The following is a 23,093-nucleotide window of genomic DNA, read 5'->3' as shown; positions in this document are numbered from 1 at the left end:
TTAAGTTGGATCTCTAATTCATATTTTAACAGCAAAAAAAATTCCAGGTGGATGAAAAAAACATAAAAAATAAAACCATAAAACCACTAGATGAAAATACAGGGCATTTAAACATAATCTCAAAGAGCTAAGGCTTTTCTACCTGTGAAACAGGTAGAACACAGAAGAAAAAAATAAAAGACGGACAATTCCACCTGCATTAAAAAAACTACAAGAAAAAGATACCATTAAAAAAGTAAAAATAAAAATCACAAATTAAGAAACACAGTTCAGACTCATATCACAAATGACCAATTTCTGTTATAAAGAGTTTTAACAAATCAGTAAGAAAAAGACAACCAACCCAATAGAAAAGTGGGAAAGATATGTTAACAGATCGCAGAACTGGAAAGAAAATGGTTTTAAAACATATAATAAGAGAAATGCAAATTAAAACTATAATGAATAAAAGTTATTTATCAGATTGATATCTAGTACAATCCATGGAAAACAAAAACACTTAACAGAAAATTATCCTTACAGAGAGTACAACATAATTTTCTGTTAAGTATTTTTGTTTTGCATGGATAATCACGATATTTGCAATGGCTTCTGACACCAACTGCCTGAAGTTAAGCCAGACTTCCCAGGTTAAGGGCCCAGTCCTCCATATGACTGCCCTCACTTCAGAAACTAGCAACTTTGGGCATTCCCAGGGCCATCCTTACTTCTGACCAACTGGCTGCAAGTTCAGGGGTCCCCACAATACCTTCAGGTTCTATAATTAAATAGAACAACTCACAGAACTCAGCAAAGTGCTATGCATACAATTATAGTTTATTATAGCAAAAGGATACAAATCAGAACAGCCAAAAGAAGACATACATAGAGCAAGGTGTAAGAGGATCCCAAACACAAAGTTTCTGTGTCCTCAGGGACATGTCACCCTCCTAGAACACACCAGAGTATTGCCAACCAGGGAAGTTCACTTGAGCATCACTGACCAGAGTTTCTCTCGGGGTTTCATTACAGGCATGATTAATTGACTCAATCTCTATATAAAGCTGAACTCGATCTCTAACCCCTCTCTCCACCTCAGAGGTTGGGATAATATCATATGACTCAAAACTCCAACCCTCTAATCCGACGGTTGGTCTTCTGGTGTGACCAGCCCCTATTTGAGTCATCTTGTTAGCATAACTATCAGAGCTCACTATAACAAAGATACTTCTATCATCTAGAAAATCCCAAGGATCTAGACCTGGAACCTGGCATGGAGGCATTTTGGGAGGAGGGGAGGAAGTCTTGGCAAATCCTTGATTACAGTCTTAATTTCAGTCTTGTCTGTATTAGCAAGACTGAAAACCAACAACTTGCAGTAACGGAACTGATTCTTTGAAAAAATCAAAATTCATCCATATAATGGAGTTCTATGCAACTGGTGAAAAAAATGGGACAATTCTAGGTAGGGCTACAGAATAAATTGCTGAATGTGCAAAAGTCTGTATGGTATGCTATGATTTGTGTTTCATATATGTTTATATGTGCATGGGGCCATTTCTAGAAAGATAACTGGTAACAGAGGTTGGATTCAGGAAAGGGAAATGAGTGAGAGAAGGACTTCTTTTCCCCACCTTTTTCAACTTTCTGATTTTTGAACAATGTGCATATATTAGCTGTTTAACAAGAAGAAAACATTAGAAGGTTTTTGCATACTTCTTTGAGGCTACTGAACGTAACTTATAACTTAATATTTTCTTGATTACCATCAGTCACTGTCATGAATACCTTGAACAACAAATCTCTTAAGAGTCTACTGAGATACACAACACACGGCTGCTTTCACCTACACTAAATGACCCCAGGCTGCTGCAATTTGAGTGTTATTGTCATTTCTAGTTTTCCTATCTTTTCCCAGTTGCTTCTGACTACTGTCAACATTCCCTCCTCTAGCTGACTAGAAACTTCTCTTTTAAATTGGTACTTCTAGTTGTGGCAGGCCAGAAACCAGACACATGGTCCTATTACAGGACTACACAAAATAAAGAGAAACTGCCTCTGTAAGAATTTGAGAAATCCTCTTGTAATTGATGGTTTATGACAACTACTTGACTAGTCAAGATTTTTACACACTACCAAGTTCCATACAATTGAACAAAGAATAGGCAAGGCATTATTGAAGTCACTATGGGCACTTCTATTATATAATTAATACTACACTGTTAAGTACAGATTTGGAACATTTTCAGCATTGTTTTCATTCACTCAAAAATATTTTTGAGCATCTAGTATACACCAGGGAGTGTCCTAGTATTAGGCATACAGCAATGAACAATAGAGACAAACTCACTTAAAATTTATATTCTAATTTGAGAGATGACAAAGATAAACCAGCTAAGTACGACAAACAAAAAAAAGGGATAATATGATAGAACTAGGATGGGGGAATAGCATTAGATAGGATGGTATGGTTAATCAGGGTCTGATCAGAAAAGAACCACTAGGATCTAATACACATACACATACACATATCTTAATATTCAAAATAAGGGACTTATTATAGGGATTATGGGAGGTGGTTTCTTTTGTGTCTGGCAGTTGGAAAGGGAAGACATGGGAAATGGGGGAAGCAAGGAACTTGCTAGGATGAGTAGAACCTGCAGGAACTGAGTGGAACTTGTGAGGATGGACTGGAAGCCATACAGGTCTCTCACTGCCTCTAATCCTCCAGTGTGAATGATGGAGTTGTCCAGCAGAAGCTGGCACCCTTTGTCAGAGTAAAACGCACACCTGGCCCAGGAGCCAGAGAAGCTGAAGGAGCCACTCTGGCAGGAACTGGTGTTCCTGTGGGCCTGGCTACTGTCCCACAGGCCAAGATGAGCCAACAGATAAGCAATAATGTGGATAAGCTGCAACAGTGCCTTGTGCCTTGTCTGGCCCTTCCACTTATAAAAAGAATCCATATCTGGCTGCTACTTTACTTCTGCCTTCTATATCTTGTATCAAACATTTCTTATGGCCTACATTGTCCTGAAATTATGCATGGAAGAGAATTCTGTGGAACCTATCTCCAGGTTGACTAAACTGCACCATATAAATCCACCACAGATGGTGAGTTCTCTAAAAGACATCTGAGCTGAGAACATGAAGGATGAGGATTCAGCCCTCCAACCATGCCAAGATTTGGAAGAGAATGTCCCAGGCAGAGAAGATGGCTAGTGCCAAGTATCTGAGGCTATGATATAAGCTAGATCTTTTTCTGATGAAGGACAATGAGGCTGGGATATGTGTGTGACAGAGTGGTACAAATTAAGAGATAACCAGATCATATGGGCCTTGCAGAACATAGTAATGAGCGAGGACTTCTTTTCCTAAGTGCAATGAGAGGCACATGGAGGGTTTTTGTCAGGGAAGTAGTAGTTTGATCTGATTTATATGATTTTTAAACTTTTTGAAATAATTTCAAACTTACAAAAAAGTTACAAGATTAGCACAAAGAATTTCTGTATGCTCATCATCCAGATGATTTCCATTTTTAAGAGATTGTTTTGGCTACATTGTGGAGAATGGCCCTAATGGGCAGGACCACTTCTTTCCTCACCTCCAGGCTTCATGGCACTCCTACAGCACAACACATATGATGCCCCTGGAGCTGTGCAGAAGGCTGCCCAAGTGTGGAGATGGTAATATTACTTAGAGAGCTATTGCAAGAAATCAAGCTACGGTGCTTCTACCACACTACTTTCAGATCAGAGAGGAAAACCAATCTCATTATTTTAGTCTCAATTCACAAATACATATTGGAATAAAAAATGGTATTACCTCTTCATATCTGGCTACTTCTAACAATCATATCAATTCTCAAAACAAACAAAAAACAACCTCAATGATTTGATACCACAGAAGCTATTTAAGAAAATGTTTCACAGATAATTCCAAATTTCCAAATTCCAAAGAACGTGCAGTCTCCTAGAAGAAACATGCTGAAGGAGCCCATGTTCATGCTGATAGACAGGTTCTAGTCTCATTATTTTAGAGATGATCTCAGATTTGTGTATCTCCTATGTTCATCAGATGTAACTTACTTTACTGGAGATAATAAATAATTACCCTAAAGCAAGCTCTTCTGCCTAGATTAACTCTCCTGCTAGTAATACTGTCTGGCTAAAAGGCAGGTTCAAATACTGAAGTGTGCTGAGGTCTTACAGATATTCAAGCTCATGTTCTGATTTTAGCACAATTCCAGTTTTAATGTTCAAATCAACAGCAAAAATTATGATGGATAGCAATTCAATCTCACTAAAACACAGCTAATACGTGTTCCTTAAATCATGAAGGTAAAGTGGAAAAACTAAATAGTTTGGTGACCTTAGAGAAATCATTTATTCTCTCTTATACTCAGTTAAATGGGAGCTTGGTTATTACAATAGAGATGAGTAATAATGAAGGTAAAATGCCTGGTAAAATGCATCACAGTAGGCACCCATCTTATTATACACATGTCAATAAAAATAAACATCTATTTTTTAAGGGAAGAAAAGAAATGCTTCTTAATAAAGCTCTGGATGAACCATTTATCTTCTTTCAAAAAATGTAAAAACACATAAAAAAGCATTATTTGACAAAGAAAAGTAGAAAAGATTTTTATCTTTAATTAGAGTTTGCAGTATACACTTAACTTTCTGTAATCTGCAGTGGTGAATCTCTATGTAAACATTCAGAAAAAGAGGGAATACTGTGTCATGACTTATGAACTATAAATTTTGTCCCTGATTACTAGTCAAGAACAGTTTTATACATTTATTAACAACTACTTTCCTCCACTTAACAATGGCTCTTGAATAACAAAATAAATTATCAGCAATTCCAACCATAAATTTAAGAATTAAAGTTTAAAAAACTGGTTAGTTTCATAAACGCAAGCAGAGTAATAAATTTCATATATGTTCATTGCAGTTACTTATGTTCTTTGAGTGAAGTAACACAAAGATTTTTCCCTTCCCCTTTTGGCAAGTTCACAAAATTCATGAAAAGGCTTCACCTTTTTCTTTTTTGCTTAATTTCTTTTCTGCATCTCAGCTGAACACAACAGACAATAGCTGGGGTTATTAGCGAGACATGATAAAAGAAAAGGTTATGACCACTCAGACAATCATGTATACCTAAAACATAACTCAGACTTTCTAGTCTTAACCTGTAGCTCTAACGTACTAAATGATTTACAAAGAACTAATAGAGAGATGATTTAATGAGCAGGTTGAACTTTGTCATTTTGGGTCACAAACACATATTCTGCCCTGAAAATGAGGCAGAATACTAGTCATTTCCAATGAGACTAGGTACAAAAGAAAAACAGAAACGAAGCCATAGATATTTTTAAGTTGCACTACATTATTTTAACTATTCAATTAAAAAATTTAACTGCCAGATCAGTGCACTGTTTCTTGCTTAAACACACAGTAAATAGATAGAAAATATTTTTAAAATAAGTCAGAAGTAAAAAGGAAAAGGCCTGAACAGCTTGACAAACAGCAACAGAATAATTTCCAATCAGTGACTATTAATGGGAATACTCATTTTATACAGCGAGTATTGACAACCATTTAGCAATTCTTTAATCAGGCACTTGATATTTTTTAGCAGCATACTCAATACTGGGGCATCACACACACACACACACAAAAGTATGGCTTTATTACAAAGGATTCAAGATGGCAACTACTTAGAATCCAGTGCCAACACGGATTATAACAAATCCAGTGAGTGTTTTGTTTTTCAATTATTCAAAGAAAATTTAATCCTGATTAAGTATCCTTGGGCAGGAATTCATGGGTAGTTGATGACTGAAACCAACATTTATGTGAAATGCTTCTGTTAATTTAATCTGTGTATACGGCTTAATTATGATTGGGGATTCAATGTAAGAGAAATGAATTCTATTGGGATCAAAATTTCAGTACCATATCACATAGTACCTTTTCCCTTCTTTCTTTTTAAACACATAAACCTGCTTGTCCCTTCACCTAAGTGCTCAGATTTTAAAATCCTTTGTCCTTACAACCCGGGTAATGTATTTAAGTTTTATTTTTTCATAAACTGTTTGTCAAAAACCTTTGCTAATCAAGCTAAAACCTGAACTAGAGCCAAAAATGGCAGAAAAAATTGGAGAATAACTCCACCCACAAATAAACAAAAGCTTATTCATTTAACTGTGAACCTATTTTATATTCATTTCCTGAAGTAATTTCAATTCCTTTAAACTCAAATATGAAATACATTTTCCTTAAAGCATAAAAAGCAGCAGTTTTAAAAATCAATGTATTACACTGATTTCATAACTGGACTAGTTTAGATATTTATAAGCAAGTAATCATTTAACTGATTACTTTTTATAAGACTATTAAACCTGAGTTAGCTATTAAGATGAGGCATTATAAGTGGTGAATATTTTACCAAAATATCATATAGTTATTTTTCACATTTATTTCCATATAGAAATTGCTTCAATCATTTTATAACAACACTTTCTTCAAAGTTTGTTATTTAAGTATATTTCAAAACATTTCATTTATTACCTTTTTTTTCAGTCTTGGTACTGCTTAAATGCAGTTATATAAATAACATGCTCTGCTTTCGCTGTTCAAATTTTCATACTAAATGTATGAAAAAAAGTCACTGTATTTGGATCCTTATTGCACTCTTTTAACCAATTCACTTTTCCTCTCAACAAAAATCAAGTATCAGAAATGAGGGCGACTTTTGTGTCCAGATGATATGGTCAGTGGTAGTGTTACCGAAGAAAGTGAAGAAACTTCCCAATATAGACTGTGAGATAGAAAGAGTCTGTAGAGAATAACCATGGAAACAGACTGGCAAAGTATAACACCTATTGTAATAACCTGAAAAGAAAAAGAAAGGAATGCTTTTACTGCATGCAGAAATAGAGAAATAATATTCAATTTATTATGAATCTATATATGCTTTTTATATAAACACAATACTCTATCTTTCATCTTTACCATAGGTACATTTTATCAAAAAAATTTTCTGACTAATGCTCAGAACTCTAATTGTTTAAGGATAAAAATCCCTTTAACAGTTATTTTGTAGATGACAAAGTAAGGCACAAAAGAACAACTTGCTAAACCATTCTCTCCTAAGGGTATGAACTACAGACAAGAGTTTCAGTAAATAAGAAAAATCAGGTTCCTAGCTAATTTAGTAACAGGAATAAAGCATGCTCCTTACCTGAACTTTAAAGAGTACTCTAAAAGCCCTTTCAAAAATTCTCAAGTTGCTTCTCTATTTTTGTAGACTACTGTCCTATCTATTCACCCTTTGTAAATACCTCAGGCTCAATAAACATTTGTGCATTCAGGCACATACTGCATTGCTTGTAAAGGGCTCCTGGCAGACCTCTATTTTGAAATGATGGAGCCATTCACCTAAGAAGGTAGGTATCAACACAATCAAAATGCATCATACTTGAGCATGGCACTCTGGTTTGTAGTCTGTTAAATAACTAGACTGATTTTTACAAATCTTGATTTTTGCTATTATGTAAGAAAAATTTTAATCATTTTTTAAAAGGTGTATTATAAATTCTCTAATTTATAAAACAAAATTTCTATTTTAAAATTCTCTATTATAGTAGAATCAAGAAAAGCTATCTCCACCATTTTGCTTATAAATATTTTAAAAATATTTTAAACTTCAAATTTATCTGCTTACTGGTTTACTATTTTGTTTCAAAGTTTTAAATAACCCAGAAAATGTCTTAAAAAATAAATAGGTCCCTCCTATTTAAATATTCTCCCAATTAAGACAATATTTTCATTAAAAAAGCTACTTTGATCATGTATATTTCTTACCTTGTCTCTTTGGTAGTCGCTAAAAATGACAGAAATGCATGCAAGAACTGGATGGCATAAAAACCACAAGATACAGCCCTGAAACAAATGAAAAAGTGAAATAAGTACAGCTGTGTTTTTTTTTGTGTTTTTTTTTTTTTCCAGAATGTACCAGATAAAAAAATGTTACTAGCATTTTTAGGTTCTGATTAACCTCAACAGGCCTTTAGAGGAGAGCTTGCAATAAAATGTAGAAATAAATTTACTGTTGCTGTGACATTAATATTTTGCTTCTAACCAAATGAGTATTTTTGGAGTATTTATAATCTTATATTTATAAATCTGTTGCATACACATTTTGATACACTACAAATTATTAATATAAGTAACAAATTATTAAGTGACAAAAGCAAGGCACAAATGTGTAATATTCCTGTAAAAAGAAAAAAGAATGTACATTAATATTTGCATGCTGATACACAAAGAACTCCTGTAAAAATACATGAAAAACATTAATAGTCATTACCTGTTTGAGGGGTAGAACAGAGGAGGGGGAACTGGGCAGGTAAGAATGGGTAACTGTTTATACTTTTCAAATATTTTTCTATTCTTCCTTGAACCATGGTAATGTATTCTCTTTTCCAAAATTAAATTTGAAATAAAAAATAAGTTAATAAATAGTAGCTGTTGAAATATTTGGTACATTGAAGATATAGGGAGAAAAAAACAAGATATAGAAAAATGTTTAGTATGTTACTATTTGTATAAAAATGAAGGGAAATATATATAGGTATATATACTTAAAACTCCAGAAGGATAAATTAAGAACTAATAGCAGCAATTGTGTGAGGAGGTGAGAATAACTTTTTGCTACTCCTTAAATACTTTTGGATGTTTGATCCTATTGAGAAAGTTAAATTAAAACATAAAATACTTTAAATTTTGCACTGCTTTAAGCATAAAGCAAAATAAGAGGCCAGGTGCGGTGGCTCATGCCTGTAATCCCAACACTTTGGGAGGCCAAGGCGGGCACATCATCTGAGGTCAGGAGTTCCAGAACAGCCTGACCAACATGGAGAAACCCCATCTCTACTGAAAATACAAAAATTAGCCAGGTGGGGTGGCACATGCCGGAGACTGAAACAGGAGAATCGCTTGACCCCGGGAGGTGGAAGTTGCAGTGAGCGGAGATCGCGCCACTGCACTCCAGCCTGGACAAGAGCGAAACTCCATCTTAAAAAAGAAACAGGCCGGGCGCGGTGGCTCACGCCTGTAATGCCAGCACTTTGGAAGCCCAAGGCAGGCGTATCACAAGGTCAGGAGGTCGAGACCACCCTGGCTAACACGATGAAACCCCGTCTCTACTAAAAATACAAAAACTTAGCCAGGCATGGGCACGAGTTACTTGGGAGGCTGAGGCAGGAGAATGGCATGAACCTGGCAGGCGGAGCTTGCAGTGAGCCGAGATCACGCCACTGCACTTCAGCCTGGGCGACAGAGCGAAACTCCGTCTCAAAAACAACAACAACAACGAAAAAAGCAAAATAAGAAAATTAATGCCTAAACACCTCAAATACATATAAACTCATCAAACAATAAGCACTACTGTCCCTGTGAAAAACTCAAAGGCAGGATGACATCTTCTTGTCTTGCGCTCAGAAGCCTGAAGTTGGTTCCTAGGGCTGCAGCAGCAGCTTTGCAATGCTCAACACTAGGAATAAAGCAGGAATCTGGCTCTCCTTCCATAGCTGCCTCAGAATAACGGCCAATAACTCTGGACAAGGTGGGCTGACTGAACAGAATCAGTCTGATGAGAATGCTGGTTTGCGGCGCTACAATGAAGGGGTATGGATTCTCTCAATCTGACAGAAAAATGAAACCTTCTAGGGAGGGAGGGTTCTATAATGTTACTGCTCTAAGCCTTCTCCTGTATAGAAAAAAAACTGAATTTGCTTTTAGATCTCACTAGCACAAGAAGGACAAGAAAGGAGGAATAAAGTGACACGATCTCATGTGGATGGAGTGAGGCTGGCTGAAACACATGGACTCAGCCTCCTGGCTCCAGCTGCTTATGCTGAAGGATAGCTCCTAACTGTTATAAAACACTGCATAACTCTGAGAATAACAGTTTATAGTCAATTAATAACTGTTGAGAAATCCAAACCATATTTGATTTTAAAAATTTAAAATTCTGGTATTACAGAAAAAAATGTAAAATCCCTATTGATGAAACTATGAACCAGGCAAAACTGACCTGCAAAGAGTATATGGAAAATACTGTCTCACAGGTCTTGTAAAATAGGGATAATACCTACATCACATAAGTTGCTAAGGTTAAATGAGTTAAACCACATAAAGAACTTATGGTAGTGTCTGTCGCATAATAGAAGTTTTTTTTTTTTAAAAAAAGAAGGTCTAGCCCTGTCACCCAGGCTGGAGTGCAGTGGCCCAATCTTGGCTCACTGAAGCCTTCAACGCACAGGCTCAAGCAATCCTCCCATCTCAGCCTCCCGAGTAGCTGAGACAACAGGTGCTCGCCACAAAGCCTGGCTAATTTTAATTTTTTGTAGAGATGGGGTCTATGTTGCCCAGGCTGGTTTCCAACTTGGGGGCTCAAGCGATCCGTCTGTCTCGGCCTTCCAAAGCACTGGGATTATAGGAGTGAGCCACTGTGCCCAGCCCGGAAGTTTAATAAAAGTTAGCATGTAGTTGTTTATTAACTTCCCAAAGAAACCAGAATGAAGTGGATAATCAGAATAAACCATTTTCTTTCCAAACCCATACTTTGGCAAATGTGATGTAGAACTCCCTTTTGAGTGTACTTCTCTCCACTGTGATGATCTGATAGAGTCCACAGCCTAATGACAATGCTAGGCAAATTCTTAGAACAATTAGGAGGATCCCTGCTAAGTTGTGGTGTGAATGGTAGCTATGATGACTGGTATCTTCAAACTGTTCCCAAAGTAGCAAAACACTCTGCAAAAGAAAAACAATATTACATTTAGGAAAAAAAAATCATACCTCATTACAATATTTTTTTCAACTCTTTAATAAACATCCCTTTAAACATTATATAAACATTCCTATCAGACCATAGAGGTTGTTAATTAATAAAGTACAGTCTTTTCATCACTCTAATACCCTAAGCTAGACAAAATGAATTTTTATCAAGTGAGACCACAGTAAAGAGATTTTTAAAAAATTCTATTGCTGCCGGGAGCGGTGGCTGACACCTGTAATCCCAGCACTTTGGGAGGCCAAGGCAGGTGGATCACCTGAAGTCAGGAATTTCAGACCAGCCTGGACAACATGATGAAACCCCATCTCTACTAAAAATACAAAAAATTAGCTGGGCGTGGTGGCAGGCACCTGTAATCTCAGCTACTCGGGAGGCTGAGGTAGGAGAATCACTTGAACCCAGGAGGTGGAGGTTGCAGTGAGCTGAGATCGCACCATTGCACTCCAGCCTGGGCAATAAGAGTGAAATTCCATCTCAAAAAAAGGGAAAAAAATAATTCTATTGCTGTCATGATTCAAATAAGATATCTCTAAGGATGAAAATGAACTGAAGAGGTTAAAAGAACAAACTTTCTCCTAAATCTATTTCCTTTTTACTTCAACATCATTGAATGTAAACCGTTCTGCATTCAAACTGGCTATCTCAGGGTAACTTTCAAACATTTGAGTGTTTTTTGTGCAATTCAGAAATCAAAAAGTCAGAATTGTTGATTTCAGACTTTATTCTTTTTCACAGTAACATCCCTTGGTAAAGGACAGCATATTTTTAATATTCACTATAAATCCTCAGGGCACTGTTATTCATCACTGTTTATTGACCTTTTCTCCCATGTTGCTAACAGTAAAAAGCTCAGCTAGTTCCTCATTAAGCTATTCTGTTTATTACTATTCAAAAGAAATTAGTGTCCATGTTGCCGCCATCTTTACTAAACATCAATCACTTAACTTACTCTAACGTTTTAACCATTACAACACATGTCTGTAGCTCTCTGCACTTCTTTCCTTTGTCAATTCAGCCAGCCCTCAGAATTGAGTCTTCGGTGACTTCCAAGAACTTTTGGAAGACATCGAAACTCAATATCAAATCCAATTATTAGGTTTTATGGGGTTTACCAGCAAACTCTTGCTTTCCTCATTCTCACATCCTCCATACTAATTTTACTCCTGATACCATTCTTGTTAGGTAAACTCCTTTGTCACTGTAACATGTGAAATTCCTTCTTGGGTTCAATATTTGCTCTGTTACTGAAAGTGTTATTCTTCCAAACCACCAAATTATACCCATCTGATTTCTCTTTTTTTTTAGACAAAGTCTCACTCTGTTGCCCAGGCTGGAGTGCAGTGGCACGATCTCAGCTCACTGCAACCTCCACCTCCCAAGTTCAAGTGATTCTCCTGCCTCAGCCTCCCGAGTAGCTGGGATTACAAGAATATGCCACCGCAGTTTTTGTATTTTTAGTAGAGATGGGGTTTCACCATGTTGGCCAGGCTGGTCTCGAACTCCTGACCTCAGGTGATCCACCCACCTCGGCCTCCCAAAGTGCTGGGATTACAGGCGTGAGCCACTGCACCCGGCCTCCCATCTGATTTCTTAACCTACATTTCTGAACTTCACTTTTGCAACACAGAAGTGCTACCACAGAGCTACCACAGCCCATGGTTCATATTTTTACATATTCAAACTTCCCTGTTTTCATATACATATGCTAATATGTGATCTGTATAAAATATGTATGTATTTGTATAGTCTCTGACTGCCTGTCTGATCTGCCTTGTCTGGGTTGTTGAAGATCAGAGCTATATTTAATGTATTCTTCATAAATGTTCATATAAACTCTAGTGTAATATCATCTCAGTTCTCAATTCATATTTGTCTATGACAGTAAATTAAAATTACAATGAAATAATAAAAATGAAATTTTTAAAAAGAAATAAAAAGTGAGAATTTAACCTGACATTGACACTACTCTCCATAAGTCCTGGCTCAAAAACATTAAGTTGGTAGAATCTCAACCTTATTTTAATCAATTCTTCTAATTCAATTATTTCTCATCATCCCCTTTCCTGGCACTACCTCCTTTCTAAATATCACCACCTGTGATATGGTCTCTTTTTCAAATCATTCATGTAAATTCAATACTCCTATTCCACTCAAAACCTACTATATTAAATAAATACTAGGGATAGAAAGATGAATAAAGCACTGACCTCATCCTTCATTAATACATTTTTCAATTTATTTAATGCATTAAACTTACATTATAATGTCCTCTACAGAGCCTAAGTATATAGTTCATTTTCATCTATAGCTAATGCTCATCAAAAACTCAGTACAAATTTTTATCTTTATACCTTTCTTCTTAATTTTTACAAATCCATTGAACATAGGCATATGGGTATCTTAGAATGTCAATACTATTAATATAGAGGAAAAGGAAAAAAAGGCATGCAGGACCTTCATAAAAGACCGGTTTTGTTTTTACATTTGCTTTCAAAAACAAGATCCCATTCTTTTTTAGTCTATATTTTGCCCTTTAATTAATCTTAGATAATCACCTGAATTCTTTTATGTACAAAGTAGCCAATCCTAAAGATTCTTGACAATGGATAAATCTCAAATTCATGGACTCACTCATTCAGTGTTAAGTACTTACCATGTGCTAGAGAAATACGAAAGAAAGCTATTATTAAGTAGGAAATAAGACTCTAACCTAGTATTAAACATACTGCGCTTAAATAAGCTGATAGGAAGCTCAAATTCAGGTAAATTATAATTAAATTCTGCAATCTACACATAGTAGCATCCAGATAATTAAGATTATTTGATCTAACACTCTTTAAATTCATACTTTAAAAATGACACAAATTGTAGAAGCTCAGAAATTTCAAGAAAAAAAAAATGACGAATTCCTCATGGGTCCCAGGTTTCAATTTTGAAATGAGGTATGCTCAAGTTTGCATTTCTGAGGATTACTAAGCAGAAACACTGAGTATCAACACTCACCTGTGTCATGACAATGAATACTGCAATGCCAGTGGATGCAGGCGTAGAATCCCACTGGAGAGGTCTGCTTTGAGACTTCTTCATTCTGACTATTGTCCAACCCATGCATAGACTCAAAAGTAAGTATAACATCTGAATTTGGGAAGCGATGTCAAAAACTAATGGGACATGAAAATCAATGTCAACCAAGTTTTCACAATATAACAAATTTAGTGCTTTTGCATTAAGATGAGAATATCTTTTTCTTTTTTTAAACCACAAAAAGCCATTTTCAAAGAGAAGCTCAGGAAATTCATTAAGAGATATTCGCAGGTAATAATTCTAAAGATTTAAAAATTGCCATAAATTTTGCATATATTTATAAAAATAGTTAAAACAGCAGCAATACTATTTAAAAATACATATATATGCCCATACCATACGTCCATTAAGTCCAACCTTAACTCTCTTCGTTTCCCATTTTTCTTAGCTTTTCTAACTACATAATCCTGTTCTCTATAACTCACTGCTTATTAAAGCAAATTCTAAATATGATTTCTACAATGTGGAGAATACTAGTACCTTCATTTCTGGGTTAATTTTTTTTGATGGCTGAACTATAATGGAAGAGTATTTTCTAAAACTATTAACAAGAAACAATACAATGAAATGCATAGCTCCCATAACATCCAAACATTGGCTTTACTTTCAGAATCCTGAAGACAAATGAGAAGCTCCATGCATTAGTGTGATGTGCCACCAGGTGGCCATCACCTGCACTGCAGGGGAAGCCTGCTACTTCAAACAGAAAAGATGTATCAAAACCACCTGTATCCAGGTTAACACTACAAGAAAACAACAAAAATCTATAAATGCTTCAAGTTCCATATATATATTTAATTTATGAGGTAGCATTTAATGATTTTTAAGAAAGCTTATCACTTTTCTTCACAGCGTATTTTGATGTGAGCTTTAGGCTTTGGGTCAGAAATAGAAAAGAGTCAGTTATAACAGAGAGTGGAATTATAATAGGAAGAAAACCTTCAGCTTTGAGGTAAGAAAATTTAGGTCTGAGTCTAGTCTCTACCACTCAATAGCTGACTGACATTTGGAAATATGTTTCATATCACTGAGCCCAGATCCTTTATCTGCAAAATAAGGATACGAAGACCACTTTTCTATTGAGGATAAGATGAGAGAATGTATATAAATATGCCTAAAAACAATGAAAAGGCAGAGTGTGGAGACTCATGCCTGTAATTCCAGGACTTTGGGAGGCCAGGGTGGGTGGATCCCTTAAGCCCAAGAGTATAAGGCCAGCCTGGGCAACATAGTGAGACCCCATCTACAGAAAAGGAAATTTAAAAATCAGCCAGGCATGATGGTATGTGCCTATAGTCCCAGCTACTGGGAAGGCTGAGGCAGGAGGATCACCTGAGCCTAGGAGTTTGAGGCTGCAGTGAGCCGTGACTGTGCCATTGCACTCCAGCCTGGGCTACAGAGTAAGAACTCTGTCTCAAACAAACAAACAAAAAAACAATGAGGAGCTGTACACATTACCTATTATTAAGAAGAAACTAAGTAAGACATATGGGAACTTAAACTGTAATCCTGTTCTCAGTCAAGCTGATTCTAAACAACTTTCGACAGAAAATTTATACTATGACAAGAAATTTAAAAAAGCAGATAGCAAGTGTAAAAGCTTTTTAAAAAATGCTCAGAAAGATACTCACATTCTGCCAAACTTCCCATAAATGGTACCCCTATTCCATCTTTGGAGTAACTGAGGAATTGAAGAAGATTAGTGTAAATTACAAATGTGAAAAAAATTGTTCATTATCAAAGCAAGCATAATTTTGGTGGACTAATTAGGATTAATTAGATGTAATGATGAACACAGTTTTAGTGGTTTTGAGTTACCTGGAGAAATGAATGTAATTAGCTAAAGCTGAACCAGCTTGTAACAGCAATGCAGTTGTCAGAACCTTTAAAATCATGTGCATGGGTCCTCCTTTCTTAATAGCCTGCCACAATGATTGAGCATAAATGCAAGCAATCACAAAGTACACTAGGACTAGGAGGAAAAAGAACTCATGTAACCCTGTGAAGAGAAGAAAGGGAGTTTGCTTCAGTAAAACAAAACCAGTTATCGTATTGGGTTGCTTTCAAATCTCCCTGTCAATATATTTCTAGAACTTGTTTTTTAACTGGAGTCATAGCATTCACCTTTGTAAGAGAAAAAAAATTATTAAAACTTAAACAATTTTGTACCTTGGGGCAAAATTTTACTATAAGAAAGTAGATTAAACCAAACTAGTTAAGGTCAATCTGTAAGAAAGCATAATGGTCAGGGGAACCCAAAGACTTATCATAAAATCACAGTTTTGTTTGAAAACAGTAAATGAAAATAATGATTTCAGCATTCAGGTGGATATACTTTTACCCCCAAAGTGAATTTCTTTTGTAAAAAGTTTAGAAATAGATTACCTCAGTCAATAATAGTTTAATATGCCCTGACAATGCATCTCAAAGTGTGTTCTCTTGCCCAGCAGCATCACCAGGGAACTTGTTATAAATGCAAATGCTTGAGTGCCATCCAGTTTTTGAACTATTGAATCAGAAACTCCAAGTAGAGCCCAGTAATCTGTGCTTTAGTAAGCCCTAAGCATGATTCTGATATAGCTAACACGTGAGGACCACAGCTCTGGAATGTCCCAATACCTTGAATTTCCATTTGGACAAACCTTCAAAATATCTGTCATGTCCAGAGATCTCTTCTGAGGCAAACTGTCTGCAACTCTTGCCAAAAAAAAAAAAAAAGTCCTGTGGCAATCATGCGACTCCATGCCAGGACTGGCTGAAAATTATAACACCTAGCCAAATGGCTACCAATGCAAGGGGCCAACAACGTAGCAATTCTGAAAGCTAAGTTAGGCTAATCATCTTCTCTTAGTAGATCAAACTATAAAGCAGACAGGAAAGAGGCCATAGAAATTGAAGTTGAAAGGAGCTGATGTTGGGACAGGCCAGAGGAATCAAACTGAGCCATGATAAAAACCAAAGTTTTGAGGGAGTAGAAATTACAAGTCAGGAAAGACAGATGGCTGGCAAAGAACAAAGAATGTGCAGACTTTATATTAAAAATGGAACCAGTCATTACAGCAGCCTCTAGTGCCTACTAGCAGCTTTTTAGTACAGTCTTCATGTAACCTATTATAAATGTCACTTTTTCTGTGTTCATGTGAAATCTTTTGACTGAGTCTCCATTTTTCAGAAATTTCAAAAATTTTTATAATAAAGCAGCAGGCTAGCTTTCAGTTTAACAGCTAACATTTACTTGGTTACGTGTCAAGACAGTACCTAATATTAAGGCTTTTACATTCTATCTAACACCTGACTGCTCTAACAGCAGTGTGAATAGAGCTGTCTTAATTGAGTCTATGGATGAACTTTCATTCCAATAGCGAACACCAAGCCTGCTCTAGTTTCCCATTTGGGTAAACTCCAATTAACAGTCAGAGAAGAAAATATTTCTATTATGTGGAAAATAATTTTGTAAAAGCAATCAGAAAACACAAATCATAAGAATCAATAAATAGCTCAATCATGCTTTTGGCCTCGTTAGGGGGAAAAAGCAGCAAAAAGTATTTCTGCCACTGGGTGTCTCTCCTGCTCTATGAATATAAATGTGGACAGTTAACTTTTCTAGTGCAGGTGAAAAAGCATGTTTAGACTTCAGGAAGGGAAAAGAAAGAACATATTTTCTTTTTAAACACCTTACACAGAAAAGCATTCCAGCCTTAGAAATAATGGCAACATAATCCTGGGATTATTATAGTACTGGAACAAGACAGAAAATACAAATGCTAAATATATTATAACAACTGTGGGTCAGTAAAGTTCCTTATGCTATTCTGTGTTTTGAATCTTAGTTTTTATCTTTCCTTCTTAGTATTAAAGAATTAAACATGGCATTCAATTTAAAGTTTTATTTATTTATAATATTTTACAGAATATCTTTAAAGTTTCTGACTTATAGGATAAAGTTTCTGACTCCATTAAGTTACAACTCTACCATGAAAAGAAAATCTTCAGGCTATTTACTGAGGAATCAGAATAATGTAGAAGGAAGGGACTCTGGAAAATAAGATATATGTCACCAGCAAAAAATGTTTTAGGATTATTCAAAGTTAATAATCTTCCAGAAAAAGCTAACATTATAATGAACACAAAAATTATTTCATTGACATAACATATTAAATAAATTGAACTGCGTCTGTCCCACACTTTATTCACTGAATTTTAGATGATTCTTCCCTTGAACCTGTACATAAAATGCTTAAAAGATAAAATGCTAGCTCTGCACTCAGTGTTCTTTTAAACAAATCACTCTTTAAAAAAGTCTGTTTTTTTCCTCTTCAGCTACCAATTTTTTGTTTTGCCACAAGCAAAAATTGTTTGTTCACTTTGAAATTAAACTCAATCTGTGTTCACTTTGTTCACTTTGAAATTAAAATCTAATTTTCAAACAGGTGGATACTAATTGTTAAATCTTATTATACTTAAGACTTAATAATATACATGAAAAAAGTGTACACTGAAGAAGAAAAATACTCTTAATGAGCATACAACAGGTGGTGAACACTTGTAAGGAAATGTGTAAGGTTTAAGGCAAGCTTAAAGGAAGCAGCATTGGCAAAATAAAGTAGTAAGAAAACTTAGCGGCCAGCTTCAATAAATTTAGCCTCAGCTAAATGATGGTAAATGAGAAAGGAGGAGAGCCTAAGGCGAAAGGGTCCTTGGGTTCTGGGGCAGCACCTGGAACAGACATTCCCGCCTCCCCATGATCCTTGTCTCAGAGCCCCAGTGGTCTCCCACACTCAAGTGTCTCAAGATATATCCTGATTAGTCTAAATCAATCAGAAATTCCCATACCCTTGCCAGTAGGAGGTAAACCTAACCCTTTTGACATATTTGTCTACTTTTATCTTCTTTCTTTCATGTCAACTTACATTTCTCTTATGATGCTATGACCCAGTTCTGAAAAAGGAAATGTGATAGGAAGCTTCTGGGAAAGACTTCCTTCCTCCTAAAAAGTGATACTGAATATTGCAATCATCTAGACATGATGCTCAGAACTGCCACAGCTAACTTTGAACTTGAGGCAGCTAGCTTAAGAACAACACTGATAGTCTGAGGATAGCAGGGTGGAGAGATGCTAAATAAACCACCCTGGAGAAGCCTCAAAACTTCTTGTTATGTAAGATAATTCATTTCATTACAGTCTACACCACTTGCATTAGGGTTTTCTGTTACTTTAAGCCAAAAACATTCCAACATGTTACCAGCAACACATTACTGAAGCTAAATGGAAGATCCAACCCATTGTCTTTTGGGACATGGAGGAAAAAAGGGATAACACTAAAGAATGAACATAGCTGCTAGAATTTTAAAAACAGTGAGATGGCAGATGTGGCAGAGCCTGTAGTATTATTCCAGTGAAAACCAGTCTATATGTGCCTTTAGGTAATAACACTCTCAGGATTCTGGGTACTTCTTTGTCTCTAATTAGAGTACAAACATAGTTAACAAGGATTCTAATCTTTTAAAGAAGCAGTTTTATTTCATTTTACCTTAAAGTATTATAATCCTATTTAGTACTTTGTCAATCGGCATCACACTTGCCTTACTTTGTTTAATCTAGACCAACTCTGTAAAATAAAGGATTAACCAAAGTCTGGTAGATATAAAATACGTAACTGGTTTGAAAGAAAACAAATTACGAAATTTAACCAGAATAACATGTAACATTAATTGCAACTATTTGTACCAGGTTACTCTAATTCAAACCTCTGAGACATGTGGTAATATTCAATTTTCTGTAAAAAGCATAGCAAATCAATTTTTCCTACTTGTAGCAGATAATTAGACAAACTAGCAGAAGTTTCTAAAATGAACTGAAGATTTTCCCTGTAAACAAATTCCATACCTGAGGCTACAAAGTAGGAAGAATCCCTCTTAAGGCTGTATTTTAAAACACATTACTAAAACAATGTGAAATATGGACTTTTAGATCAGCGGTTCTGTACATAAGAACCAACTTTAGAGCTTTAACTGGCTTCCACTCCAAACCAAATCTATCTGAGTCTCTGGGTGTGAATATCTGAATTTTTGTTTTAACCCTCATAACCTTAAACCAGATGCATACAGTGATGGGTTAAGAACCACTCATTGATACTTCAATGTAGAGTTATTCACAAAAGCTTTTAAGCATTTTAATCAATAAAATGATGTGATGTTTAGAGGAAGCCACATAACAAGGCTGGACACTTTTGGGTACTTCTGGCACTTTCTAATGATTAATCCCCGAAGGTAAGCCTTGCATAGAATGTCATGCTTAATGAAAATACATACGATCATAGTGAGGTTTTGCCCCTTGTTTAAATATTGTTGCTGACATACTCAATGTAACTTCCACACTGTAGTATAAGAAAGACAGCTTTTAGACACAAGAGTAAGCATAAAATCAAAATCAGTCACAAAAATCAGGAAAAGGTAGGTCAGAAGGAGTCAAAACTAAGAATTGTATCACAATGGTTAGTATGCATCATAAAGAAAAGCTAGCCACAACTCAAGATGTTGAGGAAAACACTGGAAGACATAGGCAAGGTTCAGGACAAAGCAAGGTATGACTGGGATTCAGTGGTCCAAGCATGGCACAGGGCACAAATGTGATCACTTTATAGCCTGGGATGAAAGTTTACATGCCAAATTGGTGATGAAGAAAAAGACCAAAAATGGAAGCCTGGATAAGGAGGCAAGTAAAAGCATATCAGGATCCAGAAAAGTCTCATGGATCCACTCAATACATAAAACCACCTTTTGAGCCAAAGTACTACAGCCTGGAAAGCAGGAGAGGAAGTGCTAATTGATCTGGACTCCACTAGAGGCAGCAGGGTTTGCACATGCAACAACTGCAGCAGACCATTACTTCCTAGTGAGCCTTGACCAGTCCTAAAAATAAGTGTCATATGAAATAACGAAGTTTTACAGTTAAAAAGGACCTGAAGGCTGTGTGTGGTGGCTCACGCCTGTAATCCCAGCACTTTGGGAGGCCAAGGCAGGCAGATCACCTGAGGTCAGGAGTTCTGGCCAACATGGCGAAACCTCATCTCTACTAAAAATACAAAAATTAGCCAGGTGTAGTGGTGGGTGCCTGTAGTCCCAGCTACTCAGAAGGCTGAGGCGGCAGAATTGCTTGAATCCGGGAGACAGAGGTTGCGGTGGGCCGAGACTGCACCATTGCGCTCCAGCCTGGGCGACAGCGCAAGGCTCTGTCTCAAAAAACACAATTAAAAAAAAAAAAAAAGGACCTGAGGAGCAATTTAGTCCAACCGTCCATTCAATGCTCTTAGTAGACCTGGGTTCCATCAATGCCTTTCCAAAATACAGAAAAAAGTTGGCATCTTTAAAAAAATTAAGGAAATGAAAGGACTAAATTAACTTCCAATAATGATCTATACTAGTCAAAGGTATCATTAATGAAATTTAACCTTTACATTCATCTGCATTCAGAAACAATTTAAGTAGCTTACACTATTTCATTTCTTTCCCAGAAGGAACTTCAAATTAACCACTTTAAAATATTTAGGGCCAAGTGCAGCGGCTCACGCCTGTAATCCCAACACCTTGGGAGGCCAAGGTGGGAGGACTGCTTGTAGTTTGAGACAACCTGGGCAACATGGCGAGACCTCGTCTCTAAAAAATAAAAAAAATTAGCACGCCATTCTGTCACTAGATATACATTTTTTTCCAAACGAAGGATATTTTTAAAAAGTTTATCCCTTAAAACATTATTTGTGACCTACTGTCACAATTCTCAAGTTGCTTTTTTAGCTGTGACAAATTTACACTTTGAACTAAATAATCAGTTTAAGCTAATGTGGCCTCACTCCTGCCTCACCTCCACCCACCCCACTCTATGGCCAATGGGATACAATGGAATTAAATTTTTCTCTTAAGCAGATCGACTCTTTCAAACAGCCAATGAACTCATGAAGAGGTAAACCCTTAATGCTTTTCTTTGACAGATGGCCTACAAATCCTTACTCCAATATGTTAATTTACAACTCAGTTATACTTCATAGCATGGTTATCATGATCATAAGAAGTCATTCATTTCTGCTGGGGCTAGGAATCTTACCTAAGTAGGACAGAACACAGTTACCTAACATTTCGATGAAATATTTCATATGAGTAAATCTGATTCTGAGAAGTATTATGGACTCTGATCATCCCTAAATTGTTGTAAGCTTCAATGAAGGCAATCCCTAAATCTGTTCAAAGAAGCTAGTACAGAGTTACCCATACAAAGTAGCTGAGTTTCTAATCTCATTTAATCATTAACAACTTAAATTGTTCAATTTATTACCATTTTTCTGTTTATAAAAATAATGCAAGGTTTTCATAAAAACAAAAATGTTTAGAATGTATAGAGGAAACTATAAACTACACAAGTTGTTTCCTGTCTGGAGCCAAAACAAACAAGCAAACAAACAAAACTATACAATTCTACCAACCCAGAGTATCAAAATAATCTGTTAATATTTTTGTGCTTCTTTCTGTTTTATTCTTTGTAGGTTTTAATACACTCAAGTAATACTCTGCTTTTAAAAATTAATATGATGGCCATCAAAATGCTATAAGAAGATTAATTTAACCATTTCTCTAGTTTTGGACATACAGGTTGCTTTCATTTTTGATTTTAAAATTACAACATGAATATATTTGTATATAAATCTTTTCCTGAATTTAGGATATATTCAAATACATATTCTTACCAGATTCTCCAGCACTAAAATGATCGAATGGATTCCCTTCGGCATCTGGGTTTAGTAACACCATTTCAAATGGGATATCTTCCACCTGAGAATTCTCCTTGTCATCTTGGCACGTATACTTGTCTGCGTAAAACACATGCCACGTTTGTGGAGACGGAATCTGGGACACTGTCAGATTATGTTCGGTCTGGTTCACGGTCACTTTAAAGAGAAAGAAAACAACACCTTTTGTAACAAAACTCTCAAATGTGTTTCATTGTTTTAGTCATATAATCAATTTGAGGTTAGGACAATCTTTTGTTTAATTTTTATTGTCTCAGAAATCCAAGACCTTGTGTGGTATTTGGAATAAGTCTTGTAAACCAGATATTTATAGAATAAATCAGAATTCATCTGCAAAGGAGATAAAAATGATGTTTTTAA

At 35.9% G+C, this 23,093-nt stretch overlaps 1 protein-coding gene across 1 annotated transcript in view; it reads right to left on the bottom strand.

Moving 5' to 3' along the window:
- Positions 1-795: 795 nt before the first annotated feature.
- GPR180 (G protein-coupled receptor 180) overlaps positions 796-23,093 on the bottom strand; it is a 32,458-nt gene continuing 10,160 nt past the window's right edge. The window contains exons 3-9 of the mRNA XM_054446206.2: positions 22,671-22,871; positions 15,751-15,931; positions 15,564-15,613; positions 13,852-14,009; positions 10,614-10,805; positions 7,851-7,928; positions 796-6,878 (exon numbers count right to left, since the gene is read on the bottom strand). Coding sequence (XP_054302181.1) covers positions 6,720-6,878; positions 7,851-7,928; positions 10,614-10,805; positions 13,852-14,009; positions 15,564-15,613; positions 15,751-15,931; positions 22,671-22,871 — 1,019 coding nt within the window. The 3' untranslated portion in view covers positions 796-6,719. The remainder of the gene's footprint in view (positions 6,879-7,850; positions 7,929-10,613; positions 10,806-13,851; positions 14,010-15,563; positions 15,614-15,750; positions 15,932-22,670; positions 22,872-23,093) is intronic.

The sequence above is a fragment of the Pongo pygmaeus genome, chromosome 14 (genome assembly GCF_028885625.2).
Source record: "Pongo pygmaeus isolate AG05252 chromosome 14, NHGRI_mPonPyg2-v2.0_pri, whole genome shotgun sequence".
In the NCBI taxonomy this organism is placed as follows: Eukaryota; Metazoa; Chordata; class Mammalia; order Primates; family Hominidae; genus Pongo; species Pongo pygmaeus.
Note: the sequence above shows the minus strand (reverse complement) of the source record. Positions and strands in the feature narration are given on the sequence as shown.